The sequence below is a fragment of the Strigops habroptila genome, chromosome 7 (genome assembly GCF_004027225.2).
Source record: "Strigops habroptila isolate Jane chromosome 7, bStrHab1.2.pri, whole genome shotgun sequence".
In the NCBI taxonomy this organism is placed as follows: Eukaryota; Metazoa; Chordata; class Aves; order Psittaciformes; family Psittacidae; genus Strigops; species Strigops habroptila.
The window spans coordinates 60,132,731-60,155,704 of NC_044283.2; the positions used below are offsets into that span (position 1 = coordinate 60,132,731).

The 22,974-nt window shown below is 38.1% G+C and overlaps 1 protein-coding gene across 6 annotated transcripts in view; it reads left to right on the plus strand.

Annotated features, from left to right (window-relative positions):
* PTPN13 (protein tyrosine phosphatase non-receptor type 13) overlaps positions 1-22,974 on the plus strand; it is a 120,692-nt gene that overhangs the window by 32,120 nt on the left and 65,598 nt on the right. For all 6 annotated transcript variants that reach the window (XM_030492576.1, XM_030492578.1, XM_030492580.1 and 3 more), the window contains exons 4-7: positions 4,958-5,127; positions 10,845-10,910; positions 13,347-13,532; positions 16,883-16,976. In XM_030492576.1, coding sequence (XP_030348436.1) covers positions 4,958-5,127; positions 10,845-10,910; positions 13,347-13,532; positions 16,883-16,976 — 516 coding nt within the window. The remainder of the gene's footprint in view (positions 1-4,957; positions 5,128-10,844; positions 10,911-13,346; positions 13,533-16,882; positions 16,977-22,974) is intronic.

Here is a 22,974-nt window from a genome sequence, read left to right on the forward strand (position 1 = left end):
GATGTGAAGAAGGACAATTGTGTTTTGTGGGGACCTGTAAATCTTGTTGACAGTCATACCCATTGAATCTGCTTAGCTTGGGTAAGTATAATGAAGCAAAGGAAGGCAGAGTGTGAAATGTGTTGACAGGCACTAGTGGTGGTTCTCAAGTTGTTGTAGACCTAGTTGAGATGGAGAGGGAAATGCCAATTTCAATTGACAAGAGGGAAAACACAATAAGAGGGAGGAAAAAAACCCCTCACCTCATTTTCCAGCCACTCCTTTCTGTCAGGCATTAAATGGTTGTTTTTTTCTCTTTACCAATAACTGTTGAGGAACAATTTTTTTTTCACCTTCTGGTAACATTTGATCTTTTGATAGCTGAGAAGGAAAGAGATCAGGCTTTTGTGGGTTTTGTAGTGGTTTTTTTTGGTTTTGTTTGGTTGTGGGTTTTTTGGTGTGGGTTGTTTGATTTTCGTTTTATTTTTATTTGGATTGTTCTGTGCTTTTTTTAAGGTATTTCTTTCGTGTCATGAAAGAAATGAAATGTACATCACTTACAATCTTTTTTGCTAACAGCTGTGTCATAAGAGAGAAGAAAAAACAAAACTGAAGGAGCTTGAATTGTATTCTGTATAGTCTGGGAATTCAAAATTACCTGCCGTCAATATTGTAAAATGGATCCATTTTAGATTTCTACCTGAACTTCCTGTTTCTTATAATGTAGTGGGGTTTTTTCATCTTTGGATACTTGTATCCTGTTAAATCATGTAAAAGACTGTTTTATAAGTCTTTCATTTGTTTGGCAGATGTACCTAAAGATTATTTCAGGTTTTATTGCATTCAAAACCAGTTCACTCTCTCACTTTAAGTAAGAGCACATTATTTATCTCTGTCTTGGCACTGCTGGATAAAACTGTGCTCTCACAAGTGTTTTGTTACCAAGTTGCATAGTTCTGGAGTTAACTCGGAAGGCTGGCAGCATTAGCATAGTTCAAAACCTACTGGATAGAAAATTGACCAGGAGCCATATCCTGAATTTCAGTGCTTTTAGAAAGAGGTGTTTTAATCTCTTTTGTTTTGGTTGGTTTGGTTGTTTTTTGGTTTTGCCATTTTTCCCTAATACATTTTCCTTGCTGCTCTTGTAAATTCTAAAGCCTAAACAGAAGATGACATGAATATTATGACTGGAAATTAGTTTCTGTTGTTTTCCTATGGTCCCTGGCTATTTGACGCATTGCATCTTTGATACTTTTTTTCTTGGGTTAAATCTGCATAGTAGGAGCTTTGAGACAGTTATTTTGGTTTGTGATGCATGCCTTAAGGAAGTAAATGGAAAATGAGTTACTTTATTCTCATCCTTTGTAACAGTAGATCAGATTCCCCAAGTTGTGATGTAGGCAGTATGATCTGCTATAATAGTTAAAAGCTACTAAAAGAAGAATCTAAGAAAATGTCAACTAAATGAGCTTGGCAAAATCAGCCCTTTTTCTAAACTTACAATGAAACATATCCATTGTACATGGCTTCAGATCATGAAGATTGTGGACAGAAATACTGTATGTGAATAAGTAAATTCAGCCTCTACATCTGTAAGGGACAAATGCATGCTCCAAAGTTTGTTGAAATTAATATTGGGAAGATGTCAGGTAAATGTGTAGGGTTTTTTAGTGTTCTTAAAACTAAATTGTGTTTCAGTCTCATTGTTTCTGTAGTATGTTTCAGGATATGAAAAGTTCCTATGTATTTAAAGTCTTTGTTGTACGAAACATTAACTTAATGATAAACCCTCCACATTACTTGAAGGTTTTTGATTAGGGGCTTTTAAGCAGATATCTTATAATTTAAAATATTTAATTTTTTATGTCAATGGTCTATAAACACAGAACTAGTAAATAATCCAGTACAGGGCTATTTTTGGAAATTGATGGCCAACTAAGGTGGTCTTTCTAAAAATGCTTTGCTATATAATGTAATATTTTCTTATGTGCATATAATAGGAAGGGTCTTTCCATCTTCACATTTCTTTTGTTTGCCATCTGAACTTATTGCCGCAACAGTGAACGACAGTTGTTCTGTTTTGTTTGAGGAAGTGGGGTTAGAGGTATAGTGCAAAATGGCATCTCTTGAGGCTGGGAGGAATTGATAATGTCATTTTCATTCTTAATTAAAATTTTATTTAATTAAGTTGATGTCAAGTTTCAGTACTTTCATCATATGTTCCGTTTAAAGGTCTTGCTGAAGGAGTTTTTATCAGCTCATCTTATTTTTAAACTTACAAATTTGATAGCTATTTCACAATATGAGATTTCTAAACTCTCTGGTTTTGAAGTTGGCTAAGCTAAGAGAAGGTGTCTGTAGAGGTAATGTCATTTGCCTCATGCCAAGTGTCTTGCTACACTTCCTGGTGACACCATGATCTTGGACATGACTGATCATTTTTACTGCTGTATCAAGCAGGTATTTTTGTCATGGCCATTAAAGAGAGTGATTCCAGACTTAAATCTTTTTGTAGCTAGGAGCTGATTGGATTGCTGTGGGGAAGAGGGAAAATGTGTACTGTAGTGTAAGGATTGGTAATTAATGTCAGCATGAAATTTAGAATTTTTCTTGACCAAATCTATATGATGTTAACACATTTATAAAAAAGTAAAATCCAATCACCTTGATAAATTCAATATTTGGAAGTATTTGAAGTCACACTGGTGGAGGTCTAGAAGCAGAAAGATACTTGTACAACTTGTTTATTGAGCCATGTTTTATGTAGTTTAGCTTATATTGACATCCATAGGTTCATCTAACGTGGCTTTCAATTTTACTTACTGAAATAGGATAGAAAAAAAACCCCCTTAGATCTTGTCTTCTGTGTATAATAGAGATACTGCTGCATTTGGTTTTGTATTTGGTATTTTTCAGGGTGATTTTGGGGGACTGGGGCTTTTTAAAATATATATATATATATATGTATGACAAAGACCTCTGGTTTCCGTTGGGAGCTCAGCAGTTCTGTGTGAGAGCTTAAACTGGCTTACCCTACATGAGCAGAGATACCATCCGTCAATTACTTATCTCTCTTGGGCCAATGGGAGAAAACCAGATCAATGAAACACATTTCCCCAAGAAGACTGAGCCTCTCTTATACGTTATAAAAAGCAGAGCAGGGGGAAACCAGTTCTGCACTGTGAATCCTAAGCTTGTCATACTGGCTTTCTGCAAAACACACTGGCATTTTAAAATCCATTAGAAAAGCTGTAACAAACTCCTTTGGTTATCAGGTGATTAAACAACTTGAAATAGCTACTTGAGTAGGCTCTGTAGGATGTTTCCATTTCTAGAATGTTTGTTGCCCTCCATAGTCTCTTCTCCTTTTTAAAGCAAAATTCTGCATAGCAATTCAAGGTATATTCAGAAAATTGTGTATGTTGGTCTTAGATTGCAAAATTAATTATTGGGTTCTCTACTGAATGATCTCTCTTGCACATGTTGGTAGGAGAGGAAACTTTCAGAGCTTCAGGATCTGCAAGTTGGGAATGTTTTTCTGGATAATTGTACTACCAAGTTATTAATATGGTTTTGCTTTGGTATCACAGAATGTAGAAAGCTTAAAAGCAATTTCTTAGCTCCTTTTGGAGGAAGGGGAGTTGTGAAATTGAAGGACTTACTTGGTAGATCCTTTTACATCTGATACCTGCAAGCAGTAATTTAATACTTTTCCTAGGAGATTAGAAATATTCTAGATTACAAGATAATTGGTCAAGCTAGGAACCAGCACTGTAGGAACATCTTGAGCTGACAGGAGAGTGGAAAATTTTGTTAGTGGTGGAGCTGAAAGAGGAAATTATTATTCTGCTGTTGTTGCTTACTATGTAGAGGGAAAAGAAATATTTATCCTTTAAATGTGTGTTTCCTCAAGTCTTTGATATATCATGTAGCAGAAAACAAAGCAACTGCCTCTGCCTGTAGAAAAATAACATTTAACTTCTATTTCTACTTAGACAAAAGCTTATGCCTCCTTCAGTGAAACTGAGCTGGTTTACTGTTTGAGGAGTAGAAAAAAATATTTTGACTCAAGGAAATGGTCTCTCTTTTCCTGCCTTAGTTAACTTTTATTTTCAAGGTAGTTTTTTTGGGTTCAACACTTTCCCCTGTGCATGTGGCCTGTGTTTCCTCCTTCTTCCCCTTCCACCCTTATTTTATTTTATTTTTTTAGGAGGTCTGTGGCCCAAAGCTTGACAGCAGTGTTATCAGACATCAAAAACGCAGCTGGCAAATCCTATATTTGTGGTGTAGGAAATTGTCACTTTTGGTTTGCTGATTTCAGTGCTAGTTTTGCTGTTCTCAAGTGTTATAAACAGAGTTTGAATGGGTGATCTTAGTAAGGTTTTAGGTTTATTCTTTGCCCACTTCTGCCTAGGATTAATTTTTTCTTCCTCCCTTTTGCAAAACCTTTTTTCTTTGAGCTAAAAAGGACTTCTGTGCCCCAGAACTTTTCCATTTTGTCCAGTTCTGTCAGCTACTCTAATAAGAATTTCCTTCTCTACTTTGTCTTCTCTCTTTGGATCATTGCTGTTGCAGCAGTGATATATTAAAGCAGTTAATTCCTACAATAGGAATGGAGTTAGCCTTAATGACATGTACAGTAGGAAATGTGATCATTTTATATGTCAACTGTAGCATAAATGAAATAGCCTGAGGACAGAAGAGGTCACATACCGCAGGCTCTTATTGAGCTGGCTGGTATGATAATAGCAAAGAATAGTCAATAAAGATAGGCGCTACTCCTTAGTGTGACTAAAATTGAGGTGGTTGCTGTGGTTATGAAGCACCACAAGTGAAAAAGGAAGCATGAATCTATTTCATTAATAATATGTAGGCTGGTTATTAAACGTGCCTTTGAGCAAATAAAATAACATCAAGCAAGGACATCAAACAATGTCGCTTTAATTTCAGTTGTTTGTTTTTTTCCTTTCAAATACAGCTGATCCTACTGCTCTGGGATTCATCATTTCTCCATGGTCTCTCCTGTTGCTCCCATCTGGCAGTGTATCATTTACAGATGAAAATGTCTCCCAACAAGACCTGCGAGCGTTCACAGCACCGGAGGTTCTGCAGAACCATTCTTTATCATCTTTGTCAGATGTTGAAAAGGTACAGTTCCTCTTCCTTGGCAGACAACAGTTGTCTATTGCTGTTGATCCTTACACAAAGTAGCTTTAAACTGTCCTTTTTGGCTGCCTGTGTTTCTTGATTTGTATGTGTAATTCTTGATTTCTTTTGTGAGAGGGGCAGGGATCCTCCTACCTTTTCCATAGAAGTGGGATAGTGATTATGGTTGTATGCACTTAGGAAGAAGTGTCTGTGTGTAGGTCCCTGTCACATGTGTGCTACTGACAGCCATACTTGGGCAATAGCTGCACAGAATAACTGACCATCAAACTAGTAGTAAGCAACACTTTGCCTTGTTTTTCTAAAAAATTACAGCAACACCACTAATTTAAATTTTTTAAATATTTTTGGCAAAATGCATCTGAGAGATAAGCAAGGGAGTTTCTCAAGCACAATCCCGGGCTTAAAAAAATAGGGTATTCCTACACTAATCATGGAAGGTTTGTTTTAATTAACATAAGTATTCCTTATATGTGTGCAAAATTGTTCCTTTCCACCTTCCTTTTTTAACTCTTCCTCAAGTGCAGATGTTGAGGCAGGTAGGTGTGTATGTGTGATCTCCTCCAGGTCATTGATACGCACAGTCAAAATGACTAGCTTCTCAGCTGTTTTCCTAACAATAATTTGTAGCGAACAGTAATGCTTTCCCCAGAAAAACATTCCCTTGGCCTAGTCAAAGATATTTAATGTGGGAATAAGAAGGAAGCTGTGCCCTATTTCCATCTCTTTGGCTTCTCTGGATCAATAATCCTTAGGGAAGGAAGCTAGCAGCAACCACTGTTGTAATCTGGGAACAATTATGACATTTGGCAGTTGGGAAGAACAGCAACATACTCTTACTCCAGAGGAAACTGGGATCGGCACTGATTGCTGTTGTGCGCACAAGGACTATTGAAACATGGAGGGTTTTGTGTTGAATTTTTTGTGTTTGCAGCTTTTTTTCTTCTAAACCTTGTATATAGTCAGTTTTCCTTATCACCAAATACCTACCAAAAATCCCTGTTTCCTCACTTACTTGCAAGCCCTTTAGACATCCTTCTTGCCCTGCAATATAGTCAAAATTAATGATATAATAAAATATTTATATAATTTTACCTATGACAAAGCTATAAGCAATTAGCAACTTAGGTTGAAAGTTTTAATAGAGAAATAAAAATAACATTGACATCAATGCAAATTGTGGATCAGTTATGTAGGATGCAGCTGCCAAACTCTGTAGTCATACTGTTGGAATTGTTTATCCTCTTTCAAGAGAGACAACACTGTTGAAGACAGTAATGTTACCTCTACTGCCAACTCTGAAGTTAATATACAAAACAGGCCTTTAAAATGCCAGAAAAGAGTTTTGAACTGACATTGTTGTGACCTTTGTTAGAGCTGATTGCATTCTTTGTTCTGTGCCAGTATTCATTCAGTATGTTACTTTTTTCTTTTTGAAATAAACAGAGAACTGTTACTATTAAAAGCCATGCTCTGATGTTTCTTTATCTTAACCTTTAGGCAGAAAATACTCAGAGGGGCCACTGTGGCCTGTAAACTCCACCACAGCATATCAAAAGGTGGTGACCAAATGGCATTCTGCACATATGCAGCACTGATTAATCCTCGTTGATTGTGGCTGTGTGAGTTTATTTCTTGATACCAGTATAACCTTGCTTGCTGGGAGGCAACGACAAAATTGAGACTCTAGACTGCAGCAGCTGTGTTGCTTATTTTCTTTGGGAAACAATTGGATGTGGAAATAGCAAGCTTTGGCTTTACATAAGCAAATTACTTATACAGTCATGTATAAACTAAATAAAACCCTTTAGCTTGTGGTATTCAGCTTTAGCATTAGGCTGAAGCTTCAGGCTTTGGGCTTGAGATGAATTAACCTGTATTGTCTTTGAACTCTACTTGATTTTCTGTGTGTGTTTTGCACGCACTGGTGGAGGAAATTAACTCTTCTGATAGCCTGGGATGGTACAAAAACATCTGAAAAAAACTTGCTACTACCATTCTTGTTCTTGGTTTAAAGCCTTGTGGTAAATCAGACAGCTGTTCTCCCAGTGTGGTGGTCATGTCTGGGTGCAGTGAAGGACAGCCATAATCTCAAGATAGGATCTGAGAATTACTCGTCCTGCATTTGCTCTTATGAGACCCTCCAGTTGTATTCTTAGAAATGTACCATTGAGAATTGAACTCTTTTCATGATGGCCATGCTATATACCAGTACATGTAAAAATAATCTCTGATAATGCATCAGGAAAAAAAGAAGACCAGAGCATCTGTGATACTCATCTATAATCCCCTGGTTGGGAACTACACAGTGTTATATATCTGTGCAAAATGCTTCAAACGTATCAGTCCTTCTGGGTTTATTTGCTTACTTGCTTATATGGAAGTAGAAAGCTACCTGAAACATAGCTTTGTACAAAAACTTTTGGCATATTAGGGCTTGATTAGTTGAAGTTAGTAGGGCTTGTAAATAGCTTATGTATGCCTTGGGGGTTTTTGACTGTTTCCCTTTCCATTTGTGTTAAACTGTGTGTTGGATAGTACACTGGTTATTTGTCTTGGTATGTTGACGACTTGTTTCTTATATCTTGGTTCACACATGCTGACTGTAGTAACTTTTTCCTATCGCAACTTGCTGTAGTTCACTGAACTCATTTACTGGAAATTTTCACTATTTTCCTTTTTGATTGTTTTTCTGAAATCAGACCATGTCTGAAAGCTGCTGAAGGCAGAAAAATGTCTTGTTTCTGAAGGCTTTGTAACATAGTGACAGGGTTGCATTTGTCTTTTGAAGTTACAACTTTACTCGCTAATACAAAGTAACAGTGTATTCGAGTATAAATATTAGAAAAAATGACAGACAATGAATACCCTTTTGATTCCTAGACACACAGTCAATTTGAATACAAAATAGTCTGAGGTAACTGCAAGCTTATTAGAAATAGAGTAAGCAAGCCATTCAAAATTATAGTGAAAGACAACTGATAGGACAAGAGGAAGCGGCCTCAAGCTGCAACAGTGAAGGTTTAGGTTGGATCTTAGGAAAAATTTCTTAACCAAATGGGTGGTCAGGTATTGGAACAGGCTGCTCAGGGAAATGATGGAATCGCTATGCCTGGAAGCGTTCATAAGCCGTGTAGACGAGGCCCTCAGTGACATGGTTTAGTGGTGGGCTTGGCAGTCCTGGAGTAAAGGTTGGACTTGATGATCTTAAAGGTCTTTTCCAATCTCATTGATTCTGTGATGCATTTTGGAAATTAATTTGATGTTTTGATATTTTGTGGAAAATATTAAAAGCATCAAAATAGAAAAATGAGCTAGAAGTTTTGAATAGATGCTTTTGTTTTGAAAGCTGTTTTCAGATAGGTCAGTAGGGTAGCATGTTTAATTTAGAGGTCTGATTTGTAGGGTTGTATGATAATATTTTTGTTGAGGATGATGCACTTCTTGGTGGAAAACACCTTCCATTATGTTGCTTAGAATCATAGAATGATAGAATATCCTGAGTTGAAAGGGACCCATGAGGATCATGGAGTCCAACTCCAAACTCCGCAGAGAGCAATCAAAGAATGAAATATATTTAAGAGCATTGTCCAAATGCTGCTTGAATACTGACAAACTTATGACCATGACCAGTTCTCTGATTATAATTAATAATTTTGATAATAGACTTTTTAATTGCTTTTCTTGTATTTTGGGGAGATGGGAGGAGTTGGGAGGTGCTTTTTTTGGTTGGTTGGTTTGGGTTTTTTTTTTTGTTTGTTTGTTTTGTTTGTTGGTTTGTTTTTGTGGGGGTTGTTTGTTGTTACTTCATTGTTGTGTTGGGTTTTTTTTTCCCAACCAGATATGGAACAATTTTCTCAGTATTTAAAAGATAATGTTTCTGGTTGAATGGAGCGATGGTGTTAACTGAGAACCCTGGAGTTTGTCAGTGTCTGTGACTTCTGTCCTCTTCTGTTCTTTGTATGGAACAGAGAGACCCTACTTTGGCCAGTGCTTGCTTTCTGAGAGGAAGCTGAAGGATGGGTGAGCCCTTGTTAGGTACACAGTGCTGGCTACATATTTGTGTCTAGCATAAGACTGTGTTTCAGTGTTTGTCAGTCAGCTGGACTGGACTGTACCAGTGAGTAACCATGTGTCAGCAGTGTCTGCTATATATCATTGCCTTATGCTGATGGAAACCTTTCTGTCCTGCGCTGACTCATATGCCAGACAGCGACCATCTGACAAGATTTAAGTGGCAGAAGTTTAGGACTGGACTGCTTCTCAAAGTATGTTGAATTTACTAGTACAATTTTAATGCATGTTGCTTCTAAGTGTCTTTAGTAATCACTTCCTTACCCTGTTACAAAGCTGTGCTGCTCTTCCAAATACATAAAAATGAAACTTTTTTCCTGTTTTACAACAGAAATCTGAAAACATATCATACTTGTGTTTTGGGGTTAATTCCTGGCATGGTGGAGTAATGGTATAATGTCTTTCAAGCAGAGCGGTCTAAAATGAAAAACATTTATGCATCATCCTTTTTCTGAGTCTTTGAGAATATATTTTGTTGTCTTGAGTAGGCTAAGAGACTCCTCAGTACAAAGATGAATTCTCTTGTAGGATCTTAAGCTATGCCTAGCTGTTTGATTTTTAACAACTTAATGTATTATATGAGAAGAAGAAAATTATTTTTATCATTTTGTAAGTTCTATTGAGTCCATCCATTAGACTTGTACACTCAATTTACACTGAAGTTTTTTAAATCTCTATATTAAGTACTCGAGTCTGGACAGATCTTGTCAATATGTATTTCTAGGACTGAAGTTAGATGTTTTGCTTTTAGTTAGCAAAGAGGCTGACTTAAGCAAATTGCTTCTAATTTGCTGCTGTCCCTTTAATTGCTGTTCATCACCTGCACAATTATCTAATAAACTTGTTGCTTTAAGTAGCACAAATTTAAGTAGTACAAACACTACTAATAACTTGGTAGAAAGAATCATCACTAGTGTATGTTACTTACACCGTACAGAAAAACTGCTTTTTTTCTGCACTTACTTACCTGTTCGGTTTTCACAGTCACCTACAGGGGCAGTATGTGTTTGTGTTCTTAATTCTGCAGTATTTAAAGGTTTTATTCCCTGTCCTGGTGGGCTAATTGTGTTAAAGATACATTAATGTCATTAATGATGATGTTAATCATTAATTATACATGTAATGATTAATGTATCTTAAAGTGTCAATAATGGGTTACGGTGACTGCTTTATATGTTGATACTTTTATGTTCATTCCTTTTTTTCCTTTGATCCCAGTCTTAGGGATCTCTTGACGGTAGTAGCCTGCTGTTTGATTCCTGCTGAGGTCTGCCTTGTGTTTAGATTAAAATTTAAGGACCTTTGGACAAAACAATAGAGTGTGTACCCCACACTAGGCTGGTAAAAGGGATTACATGTGCTTGTGGCTTCAAAGTGAGATGAAAGCTTAAAACTGAACAGAGAAGATAGAGGCACTGGTTAGATGCAGTAGGACATTTATTTCATAGCAGTAGGGTTTCTTCTCCTACCCTCATGGCAAAGGAGAAAAACAATTTGAAAGACAACTGAGCTTAAATGCCAGGAGTAAATGTAGACAAAATGATGCTGTTAGTTGTTCCATTTTAAAGTTCTGCTTTGCATTTCCAGTCCTGTTCAATGAGTTGATGTCTTGTGCCTCATGACAGGTCCATATTTATTCTCTCGGTATGGCACTCTTCTGGGGAGCTGACCATGAAGTTCCTCAAAGTCAGGTAAGCTTTGTTTAATATTGCAACTTCAGAGTTGATAGTTTGACTGAATCTGCATTTGAGTTAACATGTAGGGTGTCATAATGAGACACTGAAGAAGAAGATTTCATTCCTGTGCTTGGAACATTTTCCTGTGGAGTGTGCGAGAGTGGTAGTATCTAGCAGAAAGAAAAAGTGCTGATACTACCTTTCTATTAGCTTCCATGAAGATATATCTGGGCTAGTCTATTCTGTAGTGTCACAGGCTGAAAGACAACAGTTGAAGCTGCTGACAAAGGAGAAAAATATTTGTTTTAGTTTAGGCATATAAAAACAAATATTTAAATAACATTGTTACTTTACTCATAATAAAGCAACTTGTTCTCTATGCTGCTGTTTCTGGGAGTCTGGACTTGGCACATACAGATACTTATGTTACGCAATGGCCAAGAAAGGGTATGAATTGTTTGGAAGAGGGAGTAGACTCTTCCTATTGACTTGTCAGTCAATGCTAACCCAGTTGCAGACTGCTTAGAGCTGAGTGTTATTGCTCAATGAGGTTATTTCACACACCCAGCAGAACTCCTAGACTGTCTTTCCAAATCTGACTGAAGATGATGTGATTCATCATCTTCCTGGGTGCTCCTTCCCTGCCCCCAAATAAACTTTCAGAAGCCAATACGCGAAAGAGTGAACGTAAGATGAAATGCATCCAATAAAGTGTTTCATGATGGACTTGCACTTGCGGGATTTGGCAGAGCATTGTGCAGCTCAAGGAGCTGTTTCTGTTTCATATTTGAGTTCAGTCCTACTAGTTGGTGTTATGTGTAAGGGTAAGGAAGAAACTTTTGAAAGGCTCTTTGGCAATATAAGTGTTCAGTTCCTAATATTTTCTTTAACGGAGTGGTAGTTGGGTTCTCAGTTATGCTGATTCGGAAGTAGCTGCCCAAATACAAAAGTCAGAACAATTAAAGAGATGACTGTTTTAAGGGTACTTATTTGTAATGCCTACAGTGCCTGTCCCAGAAGCCCCAATATTTTCTTAGACAGCTATGCCCTTTATTTGCTCTCCCATCTTGTAGGAGATGAAAGGAGCACTATTCAGCAGTAGTGGGAGAGTGATTGAAGGTAGGTAAAGGTAGGTGTTGAGCAGAAAGTTGGCATGAATTTTAGTCCCCCTTTTCTTTGTTTCTTCCTTTTGTGTCAGGTTGTAGCAACAATCTCACAGTAATGCAGTGGGAAGGAGTACTCTACCTTTTGGTATAACAGTATTTTTCCAAAGACAGTGTGGTGAGGTATGCCTGAAAAGAAAGGGGGAGTAGAAGTTTAAAATTTACCTTTGGGATGTCTCATGTGGCGCCTCTGCCCAGTGGCGTTAGTGGGGGCAAAAGGACAGTCTGCATATGGCATTACTTTTAACTGTTAAATTGCACATTCAGATTTTCCTATCTTTAAGGGGTTTTTTTCCATATTAGTCTGCCTATGTTGGTTAATGAGCTGCTTCTCTGCTGGGAGTGTGGTTGAATACAAGAGTGATTTTTACAATTAGTTAGAAGTGCTAAACAGAGGGATGGGGAAAGCCTGTGTTAATTAAATAAGGGTCATACAGAACCCTCTTTCTTTTTCTTTTTTTTTTGTTTTTTTTAATGGTACAGCTTGGGAGTACTAATACAGGGAAGATTGGAAGATTGTAATGGTTTGAAGTGCTCTGTGATGCAAAAAGCACAACAATGCTTGTACTTTGTGGGTAACCACCCACTTTGGGAGAGGTGCAGATCAGAAAGTTCAAGTCCCAAGTGCCTGCGGCATCTGGGAACAAGTGTTATTGCTGATTATTGCATACCCTGAGGAGTGATATTCCACATACAGTGCACTGGATTAGCTGAATGGGTAGAGGAGAACTAATTCTAGATGGTTCTTATCTGTATGGGTGTTGTCTTGCAGCTGTGAAGCTTTGCTTCCTTAACTAGTGGCTTTGCTGTTTTATTCCTTTTTTTTTTGGTTGATACTGTTTGATGATGTCACTGCACTTTGGAAATGCTAACACAGGTGCTGCAAAATATTGGTGAGGTGAGGAACTGTAGAAAATGAGCAGAGACTGTTACAAAATTGCAGAATGTTCAGAAACAGCAAAGAAAATTTCCTCTGAACATTTCTGCCGGTCATTAAGCCCTTGAGAAAGGGAAGCATTAGTGACCTGAACTTACAGATCAGGCAGCTTGTTTTAACCAGGTTGTTGTAGGGTAGGAATCTAATCTAGATGATGAATGCCTGTCCTGATCTACAACTGCTATTTTTTTGCCATCTAGATGGTGACTTTCAAATTGGTATTCAGATAACATAGGCAGCAAGTCTCATGAATAGTTATTTTACTGTGCTGAATGTCTTTTGTCTCTGTGTATACCACAAGTTGCTGATAAAACTGGTTCTCCTATCTCTCCTGTGTTTGTTTGTCACTAGCCTATCAAACTTGGAGATCATCTCAACAGCATCCTCCTTTGCATGTGTGAAGATGTCATTTATGCTCGTGTATCTGTACGGACTGTTCTGGATGCTTGCAGCGCCCACATAAGGAACAGTAACTGTGCCCCTTCTTTTTCATACGTGAAACAGTTGGTCAAACTGGTTCTGGGAAGCCTGTCTGGGGTAAGTCTCTGTCAGCATTTGAGGAATAATAGAGATGAGCAGGAAGAGAGCAAAGCTGCTAATTCAGAGTCACTCTGCAGTCATTCTTCCTCTTGTTTTACGATGTTGCAATTTTGATAAGGGTGAGTGTTGAGAGAAGTCCTTCTCTCCCCTTGTAACAGTTTGTGCACTTGACAGTTCCTCCTGGAATATGCATGCACGACTGCTGTTTCTGAGGAAGGTAATTTTGTGAGTGTTTGTCTTCATTGAAAGTAAAGTAGGGAAATATGGGAAAATACAAAACATGACGAACTCTGGGGCAAGCCTTAGAATTGTTGCTACTTGAAATGCTTCAGAAATGATTGTTGTGAATTTTATTTTTTAAAGCTATGCTTGACTTTTGGAGAGTTGTTTATTAACAGGAAGAGATACTTTTTAGGCAGTGTGCCACTTCTCTTGCAGTTCTGCTCAGCTCTTGGATATGATAATTGTGGAGGATGTTATTGTCTAATGATGACTAATGCATTAAACTGTTTTCAGAAGTAAAAGGAACTACATGAACTCACGTTGCAAAGTTACTATTCCTGACAGGCAACCTCTCCCTTCACCTAAGCCATTACAACATAACTTCAGAATAGTTAAATAATTTCAAGGCTCTGAGTAGAAAGGAAGGCCATCAATTGTCAATATTGTTAGATTGTTCTCTGGCCAATACTTGCTTTCCTTCTGTTTATAATTAGAAGAAATGATGAGCTGTTTGTTATTGCTGGAATGATATTCATAGAATCATAGAATAGAAGGGGTTGGAAAGGACCTTAAGATCATCTAGTTCCAACCCCCCTGCCATGGGCAGGGACACCTTGCACTAAACCATGTGGCCCAAGGCTCTGTCCAACCTGGCCTTGAACACCGCCAGGGATGGAGCATCCACAACCTCCCTGGGCAACCCCTTCCAGTGCCTCACCACCCTCACTGTAAAGAACTTCTTCCTTATATCTAATCTAAACTTCCCCTGTTTAAGTTTGAACCCATTACCCCGTGTCCTACCACCACAGTCCCTAAGGAAGAGTCCCTCCCCAGCATCCTTATAGACCCCCTTCAGATACTGGAAGGCTGCTATGAGGTCTCCACGCAGCCTTCTGTTCTCCAGGCTGAACAGCCCCAACTTTCTCAGCCTGTCTTCATACGGGAGGTGCTCCAGCCCTCTTATCATCCTCGTGGCCCTCCTCTGGACTCGCTCCAACAGCTCCATGTCCTTTTTATGTTGAGGACACCAGAACTGTACGCAGTACTCCAAGTGACATCTCACGAGGGCAGAGTAGAGGGGCAGGATCACCTCCTTCAAGAGGTGGTGATCCATGGTGGTCCTGAATTTTATCTGGCTTTATATCATTGAAACTCCTTTTTTCACCTCATAGGGGTTATGCTAACATAAAAATTGGTGTCTAGAGACAAAGCACTGTAATTGCAAGAAAAATGTTTGACTTGCTAACGCTTCCTTTTTAAAAAAAAGAATAGATTAAATGATCTAATTGTTAGATAGTTGTTCATAAATCTGGTTTGGAAACGCTTGCATGAGGTGAAAGGTCCCTGCATTTGTCTAATATTTGGCAGCAGCTGACTACGACAGGCCTCCAGAAATAATGCTGAGCCTGAGCTCCACAAAGCATTGTCTAGTTTGTGAGGTTATGTCTGTCAGTCCAGTGCTCCTCACTGTAATGTCTGAAGTCTGGTGTAGTTGCCAAGAGGAGCAAGTCTGTGATTCCACGAAATAAAGGCCTACAAGGCCTTAATCAGTGAAGCTATTAAAATAAAGATCCAAACCTTAAAACAGGCCATAAGCTATAGAAAAGGCCACTATGGAGAGTGAGGCATTAGTCTTCAAGTTCTTAAAGGCCCTTTCTGCTTAGCAAATATTTTGCTTTTGCTCATCTTGTTCTTTTTAGCAGGCTTTCAGAGGGAGTGTGACGTTAGTGTCAGTAATCTAGACTGACCTGCCAAGGACAGCAATAGTGGTCCCAAATGTATGTACTGAATCCAGCAACTGAGTTCCTGCCTCCTATACCATGTTGATAATGAAGGAGCAGGACTTCTGGCAGTTATCCAGTGCTGAAGTTTTGCTAACTACCTAGGTTTCCTCTACCAGTCACCTTTTAAACCTAATTCATAACATGTCACTGCACTGGCTTTGCAAGAAGACAAGAACAAAATAGCCAAATAGAACCAAGAGTTGACAGAATAACAACCACATAGCTGTGCTGCTGTGTTTTCATACACCTTAGCTAGCCATCCCTGCTGTTTCTAATGTTTAGTGCTCTGTATGTGTGCTGGAATTCTTAAGTTAATAAAAAAAGCGTATAAAGTTTTTTTTCAGAAACCAGAGTTTCTGGTTTTTCAGAACCAGAGTGCAGCTTGCTATTCTAAGATCAGTGTGCCTCAAGTCTTGCTTGGCCTTATGAAAGGCTAGAGAGGTCTTAGCTCTATAACTGATCATTTGGTGGTCTGTAAAGCACAGCTGAGAGGCCCTGTTTGAATGTTTTCCCTTTCCATGTTAATACGCTTTGAAAAGGGCAATATAGCACAAGACTGATTCCATCTGCTTAATGTTAACTGAGTTGCATTGTAACTGTAATGGATAGAAGGCTGCTTGATTTCTCCTTCCCACCTCCCAGCTAAGCCACTGTCCAAACTAAGCCGATTCTCAGCATATCAAAAGATCTCACTAAAGATTCTTTGTTGTAGCAAATAAGCTCTTCTTCGAATGATAGTACATGTAAAAAAGAAACCTTTTTTTTGTTTTTGTTTTCTGTTTTGTTTTGGAAGTAGTGATAAAAAAAGGTAAAAGTTTGGGAGTAGTTAAGCCTCACACACAAAAGGAATGTGCCTGAGGGGCTAAAGAAGAGACTTCTGACAAATGCATGAAGATTTTACATGTGTAATATGTTGTGTGAGTTATCAGCCTAAAACTACCAAGTACAAGATAGTTCTTCCAGTTACACAGAAAGCTCATCTTAACCAATCACAAGTTCCAGTCATGTTGCAACTGTGGTATATGGTTTTTGAGTGTTGCTGTCTCTTCAGTTTGCTATAGGGCTGCGATGTGTTGAAGTTACATACTTATGAGCTTAATTTACACATAGTGGAAAAAGGTAGGGTGAATGTGTAGTAAAAATAATGCACAGATTATTTAATATAGATAATTCTAGGGGATGTTTTCACTGATGAATTCTTTTTTAAATGAAAAAAGCTTGAACTTCCACTCAAACTTAACTGTTTGGCACTGACTTATATTGCGAGTTTACATAACGGATACTTGTTTCATACTAATGTGAGATCTTTCAATATTTGTGTTACTGCTTTTTTTTTTGCAGGTGGATCAGCTTTCTTGTAACGGAGATAGAAAATTGCAGCCAGATAGGAGCCAGGCTATTCGAGAGAGGCTGAGGGGAAAAGGGCTTCCCACAGGTAAGTACTTCACTGCAGTAGGGTTATGGCAATAAATACAGCCCTGTGGAAGACCAAGCTTGAGTCGATTTCGCAGCCAAAGAAATTGAATATAGGAGGACTTGCTGACATTCACAGAACCATGATTGTTCAGTGTCTAGCTGAGTGTTGGTGATGGTGACATGAGAATAATTGTTTCAAGAAAAAACGTGTCTTTTTCCAGTTCAGTCCTGATGGTAGGAACAGGTTTTAAAGGCTCTTGGCCAAAAGTTTTGCTTCTGAAGAAAGGGAATCTTTAACTGAAGGTAGGTCAGCTAGAGGAACAGGAAGCAGCTTTTCTTAGTTCCCTCTTTCTTTTGGACTCTGCTTTCTCTTCACAGAGAAGCACACAGACTCTTTCCCTGCTTCCCAAGCAGACCTGGACTCTTTCCCCTGCATGCAAAGCTTTTTATCTATCACATCTTTTTTTTCCGTCACAGTTCTGCTATGCTTTGACAGTGAGGTGGATATGGAGACCAGGTAGGGTTGTACTGTTACTTCAGGGAAGTAAGGAAAGAGGGAACTGGAGTAAGGGGGAGGAAAAGGGGGTGCAGGGAGGAGGCAAACTGTGGCTGTTGCCAATATGGAGGAAAAGGAATCAAGTGATGTAGGTTGACAGCTGAGGCACGACTTCATTAGATGTCCTTGTTTAAGGTCAGTGGCAGCATTAGCTTTGTGCTAGGCTTCTTGGACAAGACGATGTATTCTTCCAAAGTCTGGTCTCATATTTCTCTGGAAGAATTATGGAGCTGGGAAGGAGCATTTTATAAGGCATCAGCTGGGACCACTTTAAGTTGTTATAATGAAGGCAGTGAGATGTGATAATGAGGTCAGGCCATTCTTGCCTTAAAATGTTCATCTGTAAATGGAGTATCTTGATGCCAGAATACTACATCACTCACAAATAGTCAACACTGTAACTGTTAATGACACAGGGTTTTCATCTGCCCCACATTAACTCTCTGCCTGTTTACCACCACTAAACTTGGAACAAAGTTATATTGGTGATGTGCTTAAGTTACTCCTCTGTTTTTCAGTTTTGTGTCAAGCAATAGTGCAGTGAATTGCAGAAACCAAAATGATCTATGGAAACTGCAAATTAGACACAAGTCTGGCAAGGCATTGGTGGTTTTCCTTTATTGACTCTTTTGAGATGAGCCCTAGATTAGGCTACTTTTTGATATAAAAACCTTATGTCAGTGGTTGCCAGCCCTTCCAGTACGGCAGTATGTATTTAGGAACAGTTTCTGGTACAAGCTGTCCCTTAGTTTTCTGGCACAACTGCACTGTTCTGACTGCTTTCTCAAGGGGCTTTGTTTTCCTACAGGCTTTTTTTCTTCTTTCTCAGAATATTTCTGTAGCAATAGAAAGATCTTAGGAATACAGGATTTTGGACTGTATTCCTAATATTTGACTGTATTTGCAAAGCATGTAATGCCTTTCTTTTCTCAGCCTCTTAAGCTTTCTTAAAATGAATTCTTTCCCTGGTTCCTACTCATTTTATAAGGGTTGTACCAGAACAACCTTTCTGGTTGGTGGTCTGATTGTTAAATTGTTAGTTTATTCCTTAACTCTATTTTTCCCAGTTTCCAGTGTTGTCAGATTCACAGTTCCTTTACATGCCTTTGGTTTTTTGGCTATTCCTCACCCTTTTTTTTTCCCCCCATAACTTTATTTGAGCACACTACTATCTGGCTACATTTCCATAGCCTTTTTCCGTCATCTATTCTGTTTTTTTATTCCATGATTATAATAAACTGCGTGTTTTAATAATGGTCAGAATATCTGCTAAGTTTTGGAGACTTAGGTTGTCTTTAAACTCTGTTCTCACTGCATTAGCAACCCTGATTATTCTTTTCTTTGTTGTTTCTAGTTTTGTTTTCGCTAATACAACCGAATAGTCTTTTACTGGTTTTCTTTTCATTTTCTTAGAAAATCCTTATTTTTTTTTTTAAATGTTTGTGTGGTTTGCTGGGTCTTGTTTGTTCGTTTATTTTCCTAACCCACAACTTTAAGCTTTTAGCAGATTATTCTCCCTGACGAAGTGATGTTTGTCCCCAAAGCCTTAAGTATATCTTTACAAAAAAGCTTTTGTTTTAGGTTCTACTAAATTTTAGAGAGGGATGTAGTAGCTCCAGCCAGTATCTCCATGGTTTTCTGGCTCAGTATTAGGGTGAATAACATCCTAGTAAGGTCTGAAACTTTCTCTGAGGACTATGTCTTTAACTTAAAGGGTATAGACTAGATGATCTAATTACTGTTTTTCTACTGTATCCTCTGACTTGAAAAAAATGTCATGGCTAGAATATTCTTTCCTCTTACTCTTGCTTTTTTTGCATTGCTTAGTATGTATGACTTTGCTTCTGAGATGGTTCAAAGGTGTTGCTGTTCAATTTCCAAAAAGTTCAGTTAGGATGCAGCGTCTGAATCTTTGAAGGGCTGTGGGGCTGAATGTTTGTCTTGCTGCTGTGTACTCGCTTGCCTTCTGCTCTGCCTAGGATTTCCAGGGTGCCAAGCAGAGCAGGTTCCCTGCAGTGTGCGCGCTTGTGAAATCACTGGTTCAGGAAACACCAACCAGAGTTAAGGGTTCTCTGAGACTGAGCAGTCCACTTGGCACAGCTGCTTATTGACCAGTAAATTCAGCACAAGTTTTTAAGCGGCCTCAGTCAAAATCACTTTTGTGAATGGTTTCTCTTTTTAGGGAACATCACGTTGTCTGAAAAGATCTAATTAAATATAATCTTTACTTAAATAATCTTTGTGAAATGAGTGAACTTGATAACCCCCAGACTGTAAAGTTGGATGAATAGTCCTCATCTCTAACTGCTGATTCTTTTAAGTTGATTGAAAGTGCATCCATGCACAGTGTTGCAGATAACGTGTGGCACCACATGAAATGAATGTTTGTCCATCACTGTTCTGACGCAAACATTATTTTTCTCTGCATCACTCCAAGCCTGATCCTGAAGGTACAAATTATTAATGAGATGCTCTTGAATACTTGGATTTTTTTCCTATTTTTTGTCAAAATGAACTGTCAACAAGCAAAAATATTTTTCAGGTACTGTGTGGGTTTTATGATATTTTGATGTTATGCTTCTTCCCCCTATCCCTAGAAGTAGAAAATATTTTTCATGTTTTCTGTTATTTGAGTCTTTATTTTCAGAAAATAAGATAAATTGCAGTCATTCTTTTATTTATTTTTTTTTATGTTCCACCTGTCCTGCTTTCACTCAACCTGTTCCAATTTCTCTGTATCATCTGTGGAACTCGTAAAATACCAAAACAGAGCAAAACAAACTCCCCCCAACTCCGAACCAAACCAACTCTAGCTGTTTTCAATTCCACTCGTGTACTGATGTTACGTATACTGAGTTATGTGTCTGAAAGTTAGTGAGTGTCTGATATTAAGGAGACACAGCTCACATTTGATTCAGGGCAATTTAAAGCTTGGTTATTTGTTTTTCTGTAATGGTATGCTGGTTTGCTGGTGCAAATTTTGTCAGTAGCAGCACAGACCAGTTGCCCTGGAGGCTCAGCTTCTCGATTTCTGGAAAAGTGAGCCGTGGAATGTAGTACTACTTTTACCAATGATCATCTCACAGATTGAGGAGCCACAAGTAAGAGGACAGATGAAGGTTTAAGAAAAATACTAAAGGTAAAAGTTAAAGAAAAAAAGAAAGAAAAGCATAGAGTCCTTTTTTCCTCTGCTGACACTGTACTATTCTGCTGCTGCATGTAGTTGAAATACACACCTCTTATTCCAACTGCAAAATGGCAAGCTCTTAGAAAGGTAGGAAGCTACCAGGCAGGATTATGATTCTGAGTGACCTATCCTTCTAATATGTTAGAAGTTATGTCAGTCAATTTTTAGACAAATGTTTGGGTTTAACTTCCTCTGAGAAGACATTTAGGGCCCATTTTAGCACAAGGACAGGGGAGTGGGGGCACACATGAGGACCTATCTTATTTTATCTGTCATTTTACCAGCATATTTAAGGAAGGAAATATCGTGAGTAGAAGTCTTCCCTGGAGAGGACAGAAGACTTGTCTGAGGTGACGTTCTGTTGAGTCATTCTGAAAAAGAGAATTTTCAGTGAATAGAATAGCGGTCGTTTGGAGAAAAAAACAGCATAAAGGGAAGGCATTTATTATGAACTTAAGAGTATCAGAATGTTACTATGAGTATCTAACTTAAGATAGCTGATAAATCATACGAAGTTCATGAATATAGAGATGGTTCAGCAAGAGAGATGTGCTCCTAGTTGCAGAGTAGCCAACTAATACCTTTTTTTGCTTTAAGTCTCTGAAAGTCATTAATGTCAAGATCAGTTTTCCACACTGTGGTCATCAAAATTATAATTGCTGGGACTTTATTGTTGTCTTGTTTTGAAATATTTTTCCACTTCACATGTTTAAATTGGATATTTTGGTCTCCTTACATTCCAAGTTTGGATATTCTCAGCTATTCGTTTCCGTCTTTATGTCTTGAAGATAATTATTAATAAATAGCTTCATGTTAATATTCTCTCCAATTAAATTTATTTTCTGTCTCTTTCATGACTCACTTTCTGTGGCCATCTTGGTGAATGAGCTTTACGGCAGGGCTGACAGCAGAAGTAATTTATTCTAAATTAATATTACAGAATGTTTGCTTGTAGTCAAGTCATACTCGGAACACAGTATTTAGGAACTGACTTAGCCAGCAGAAATAGAAGTAGTAAAACCTCGTGTGAGTCATCTGAACCAATGAGTGTTATTTAAGTTTCATACTCAAAACACTTCAGACCTTAAGAGTCTTTACTTAAAAAACTATTTGTGGAAGTTGCTTGATAAAATTCTTTTGGTGTGACAAAAGATTAAGTAACTTTCCAACTCCTCCAAACATAAAGCAAGAATTAATTCATGGTGTTACTCTTTGCCACAAACTATGGCACTCATCCTTCAAAAGGATGCACAGTCTATTTGAAGCCCAGTTGGAAACTCCACAACTTGTACTGCATTGCAGCCTGCTTCCCAACCCTCTAGTAATTGAAATCCTGCACCTCGATTATGTACGAAGTTCCAACTTACGTTGATTATCTGTGAACACCAAGGACAGCCGTTTGTGGAGATACTTTGTCTTTTAAAAAGATCTACCAGCATGTGTCTTGGCTTTGCCCTCCTACCATGAGGGTCTCTGATTTTAACTTGACTTGTGCATTGTGGTAGGTAGCCTCTCGTGAGATAACCTTGTATATTACAGTATTGCACTTGTATACTGCAAAATTCTGATCTTCATCTCTGCTAAAAGAATATATGCCACATGAATAAAGGCTTGAAATGAATATAAGTAATTGTTAAGATTCGCCTTAACTGCATGTAGCAGGAAATAATTAGAAATAACTGAACAAAATGCTCTATCAGGTGCAGCAAAAAATAACCACGACCACACATGGTACATGTACCATAAACTGAATAAAAGATGCTAAGGCTAAGTTAAGTTGCTTTTAATTTTAACAAGAAATTATAGTGTTTTGTTACCATTCCCTGTAATACCAATTACTAATGTAGCTGCCCAGCAAAAACTCTTAAGACTAAAGGGAATGTACCCTTTTACTTTTGATCCAGAGAAGTTGATTGCAGCTTGTGTTTCAGTTCTTGATCTGGGTGAAAACGCAGGTTTTGGTCTATAAAGAAATGGTTTATAGTGATGACCTCCATGTGTGAACTGAAACAGCTTACTCATTTTCTTGCTAAATCCAAGCACACAGATTTAACTTGTCAAAAAATAGAGCACAAACTTAATTCCATTGACTTAAAAATCTCTCATCTGGAAATGTAATTTTTTTTCTTTCCCCTGTCTCCTCAGTACTAGAAAAAAGAACTGAGTAGGTGGAGAATAACTTCCAGAGTTCAGCAAAACCAAATGGAAGCCAGATGAAGACTTCTTGGTCTTAAAGAAAAAAAAAGATAATAAAAAAACCCCCTGTTTAATTCT